This window comes from Peromyscus eremicus, chromosome 2 (assembly GCF_949786415.1).
Source record: "Peromyscus eremicus chromosome 2, PerEre_H2_v1, whole genome shotgun sequence".
Taxonomy (NCBI): domain Eukaryota; kingdom Metazoa; phylum Chordata; class Mammalia; order Rodentia; family Cricetidae; genus Peromyscus; species Peromyscus eremicus.
Genome location: NC_081417.1, coordinates 33,902,318 through 33,907,136, shown reverse-complemented (window position 1 = coordinate 33,907,136; position 4,819 = coordinate 33,902,318). Strand labels below are relative to the sequence as shown.

Here is a 4,819-nt window from a genome sequence, read left to right as displayed (position 1 = left end):
GCTTTGTCTTTTCACATGCCTCCCCACTCTGTTCTCGCACACAGTCATAGAGCCAACCAAGTGCTAAGAACCCGGAACCCAGTCTAGGCAGGGAGTTGGAATTCGCGGATCCTTTGCTGCGGGGGAACCAACTAGGTAGGGAAGGTTGCAGGCCGGCTGCATATTCTGCGCACGCGCGGGCACCAATCCGGCTGCGTGGTCAACCCTAGGGGGCGGGGCCTCGCCGCACTTCCGGGCTTCTGCGGCTAAGAGCTGCTTTTTGGCGTCCTTGGCCGCAGCGGGAGGGTGTCGGCGGCTACACCACACTCGCGCCATGCTGCTGTTGGCTTTGGGCGGCCGGTGGGCCGCGGGACCCGGAGGGAGGAGGGCTACGTGGTGTGCGGTCGCCGCGCTCCGAGGTTCCGGGGTCGCCTTGTGGCGTGCGGCCTCCCGCGCCGAGCCCTCGCGACTGCTGAGCGGCGGGCTCCTGCAGCGAGCCGAGCTGGGCCTGCGACCCGGGGGAGCGCAGGTCGGCCGTCCGTGCGTGGGCTGGGGCTGGGGGAGCGGGCGTAGCGTGCGATCTGGGGGAGCTCCGGGCCTCCTGTCCTGAGCTCCAGTGCGGAGGGAGCCCTCCGTGTGCGGGCCCGGGAAGGGCAGGCCTCGGCCTCGGGTCCGGCTGCGGCTGGCGGTCCAGGGATGAGCAGCCTGCAAAGGGAGAAAGTGATTCTTCTTTCCTGGGCTGTTCAGGCATTCCACAGGTTGTTCCAGTTTGTGTGGTTTGTGATAACAACGCTGAGTTTAGTTTCTGCTCGCGCGAGCATGTTTAAAGACAAGGTGTCTCCGCTGGCCTGAATTCGCTAAGTAGACCAAGTTGGCCACGAATTCACAAAAGACCTGCCTGCCTCTGATTCTCCAGTGCTAGGATTTAAAGCGTGCACCACCACACTGGAACTAGTTTCTTTCTTACCCCAAAGCTGAAGGTCAGAAAGGTTGATTTGCTAAGAAATTGGTGCAGTGCCTGAAGACAGATTTGAAAGAACTCACTATGAGTTCTGTGTTTATCTCTGTTTTTAGGAATTTCTTTGATTGCTGAGAGAAATATAAGAATTAATAAACTTTGCGGGGGGTGGGGATGGGGCAGGTTGGTGGTGCTTGCCGGGAGGCAGAGGCAGGAGGATCTCTGAATCTGAGGCCAATCTAGTCTACAGAGCTAGTTCCACCACAGTCAGGGCTGTTACACAGAGAAACTCTTGTCTCAAGACAAACACACACACACACAAAAAACCCCAAAACATAATAATAATAAACTTTGAAGAAATGCCTAAAGTGGAAATTGGATTATTTGGTTTTATTTGGTATTTTTGGAGCAGAGTTTTGATATGTAGCCTTGGCAGTTCTGGAACACACAGACCAGCCTGGCCCTGGCTTCAAACTCAGAGATCCTCCTGCCTCTGTCTCCTGAGTTGCTGTGATTAAAGAAAGACATCTGCCACCATCCCGGGCAGATATTAGATTCTTAGCTGAATTTGAACACAAAGAAATTAGGCTTACTTTTTACATTTTTAACTATGAGCAGTGTGAAATTCATTTTTAGATATTCATTTTCATATATTTGGAAAACTTCTGATACTGTGAAATTTCATGTAGCATTCAAGCAATATTTTCTAAGAGATAAAAGGGTTGGGTATGGTGTCATACATTTATAATCCCAGTGGTAGCTCACGAGGCTGAGGCAAGGGATCAGCATGGGCTCTATTATGAGTTGGAGGCCAACCTGGACTACATTGTGGAGACCTTTATCCTCAAAACAAAAATGAGGTACAAGGTACTTAGAAGGCTTTTAGTCTTTTTTAAAAATACTAGTTGTAAGCCTGGCAGTGGTGGTCCACGCCTTTAATCCCAGCACTTGGGAGGCAGAGGCAGGCGTACAGACATTAAAGCAACAGGCGTGGCAGGGTGATCTAGCCTGTGTGGGCGCTTGCCTTCATGACTGTGGTTTGATCTCTGGACATTGATGTGCTCACACGTGTGCACACCTACCAAAACACAACCTCAATTCATAGTGTTTTGCTAAGATTATTGCATTAAAATTAATTTTAAAAACTATTTGTGCATATGTAGTGCATGTTTACGCATAGCTGAAGGTCAACATTAGGTATCTTTTTTTGTTTTTCTGAGACAGGGTTTCTCAGTATAGTCCCAGCTGTCCTGGAACTTGGCCTGTAGACCAGGCTGACCTGGAACTCTGTGATCTGTCTGCCTCTGCCTCCTGAGTGCTGGTATTAAGGAGGTGCACCACTACTATCTGGCTGGGTGTCTTTTCTATCATTTTCAACTTAATTTAAGATTTTTATTTTATATGTATGAGTGTTTTGTCTTCATGTATCTCTGTGCACCACATGCATGCAGTACTCATGGAGGCCAGGAGAGGGTATTAGATCCCATGGACGTGGGTTTACAGAAGGTTATAAGCAGCCATGTGGGGGGCAGGGACCCAATTCTGATCCTATAGAAGAGCAGTAAGCCCTCTTAAGCACTGAGCCTCTCCATCCATCCCTCAACCTGATTTTTTGTTTTGTTTTGTTTTTGTTTGTTTTTCGAGAGGGTTTCTCTGTATAGTTTTGGAGCCTGTCTTGGATCTCGCTCTTTAGACCAGGCTGACCTCCAACTTACAGAGATCTACCTGGCTTTGCCTCCGGAGTGCTGGGATTAAAGGCGTGTGCCACCACCGACTGGCTCCTCAACCTGATTTTTAAGAGATAAGGTCAGCCGGGTGGTGGTGGTGGTGGTGGTGGTGGTGGTGGTGGTGGTGGTGGTGCATGCCTTTAATCCCAGCACTCTGGAGGCAGAGCCAGGCGGATCTCTGTGAGTTCAAGGCCAGCCTGGTCTACAGAATGAGATCCAGGACAGGCTCCAAAGCTACACAGAGAAACTCTGTCTCAAAAAAAAAAGGAGAAAAAAAGATAAGGTCTTTCTTAATTTGAAGTTCTTTATGTCACATTGTAACAAGTTGTCTTCATTATAAATAAGTAAAAATAAAGCTTTGATTAAAAACTAAAAATTTATTCAAAAAGCCAGTTAGTCAATGGTTTGTTTTAATAGATACCTGTTTGTTGGAAGCAATGTGTGCGCTGCTTACATACACAGTTTGATAAACCAGAAGATGGAAGACTGATTTATACTGGGAACCTGGCCCGCACAGTATTTGGTGGGTAATCTGAAGTGATGTCATTCCCTTTTTTTTTTTTCTCTCTTTTTTTTTTTTTATTTTTGAGATTATAATTTAATTGTACTTCTCTCTTCCCTCTTCCTGCCTTCAAACCTCCCATATATTCCTCCTCACTCTCCTTCAAATTCATGGCCTCTTTTCTTCACTAATTGTTATTGCATGTGTATGTGTGTGTGTGCGTGTGTGTGTGCGCACGCACACACACACACATACACACACACCTAACTATAACCTGCTACTTGTTTGTGTTTTCAGGGCTGACAGTTTTGCACTGGAAAACCAATTGGTGTGCTCTTCTCTAGGGAGGACCACTTCTCCCAAGCCCAGCTTTCCTCAGTTGCCTATAGTTCTTTGTGTGGGGTTGAGGCCTCCAGGGCTTGTCCCTACCCAGTAAACTTTTTAGCATGTCACCTATGTTCTTTGCATCTCTCAGTTATTATAACACATGAGGAAAATTGTTTTTTTCCTTGAAGCCATTGATACAACGTAGAGGTGGAGACTTTCCCTTTTAGGAGTTTTAAAGATGTTTGAAGGTGCCGGGCGGTGGTGGTGCACACCTTTAATCCCAGCACTTGGGAGGCAGGAGGATCTCTGTGAGTTTGAGGCCAGCCTGGTCTACAAAGCAAGTTTCAGGACAGCCAGGACTGTTACAGAGAGGAACCCTGTTTAGAAAACAAACAAACAAAGGTGGTTGAAGGCTGAATTGTGGTTTTGTGATCTTACAACTAGGCAAGGCATTGAAGCTTCCCTTCTTAGGTCACTTGTCTTAGAGTATTCAACAGAAAAATGGAAATGTTTGAATAGTCTTTAAAAAGAGGGAGAATGTTGTTATGGTTTGTTTTAAACTTCCCCAGCTGGTGGCACTGTTTTTGAGAGTTGTGGAAACTTTAGGCCTTCCTCTAGAAGTAGGTCACTGGGGGGAGGAGTATCTTGTTCCTGGCTCCTTGTCCCTCTCTCTGCTTCCAGGTTGTCATGAAGGTCTTCCACTGTGTAATACACTTGTTGGCATGATGTTGCCCAAGTACATAGGACTAAGCAACTGTGGGCTGAAATCTCAGAAATGATGTGTCCAAGTTACCATTGATTTATCTATCTACTTATTTAATTAATTGATTTATTTGTGTGCATTGGAATTTGCCTGCATGTATGTCTGTGTGAGGGTGTCAGCCCTGGAACAGAAGTTACACACAGTTGTGAGCTGCCATGTGGGTGCTGGGAATTGAACCCTGGTCCTGGTCCTCTGGAAGAGCAGTTAGTGCTCTTAATTACTTTTTTTTTTTTTTAAATGTTCTTAACATTTTTAAAGATTTATTTATTTATTATGTATGTATACAGCATGTATGTCTGCAGGCCAGAAGAGGGCACCAGATCTCATTACCAATGGTTGTGAGCCACCATGTGGATGCTGGGAATTGAACTCAGGACCTCTGGAAGAGCAGTCAGTGCTCTTAATTACTGAGCCATCTCTCCAGCCCCCACCTTTTTCTTTTTTTTTTTTTGGTTTTTCGAGACAGGGTTTCTCTGTGTAGTTTTGGTGCCTGTCCTGGAACTCACTCTGTAGACCAGGCTGGCTTCGAACTCACAGACATCCTTCTGTCTCTGTGTTGTGTG

General features: G+C 46.7%; 1 protein-coding gene across 1 annotated transcript in view; it reads left to right on the top strand.

Moving 5' to 3' along the window:
- The first annotated feature begins 217 nt into the window (after positions 1–217).
- Positions 218–4,819, top strand: part of Tmem70 (transmembrane protein 70) — a 10,848-nt gene continuing 6,246 nt past the window's right edge. The window contains exons 1-2 of the mRNA XM_059255677.1: positions 218–508; positions 3,082–3,187. Coding sequence (XP_059111660.1) covers positions 314–508; positions 3,082–3,187 — 301 coding nt within the window. The 5' untranslated portion in view covers positions 218–313. The remainder of the gene's footprint in view (positions 509–3,081; positions 3,188–4,819) is intronic.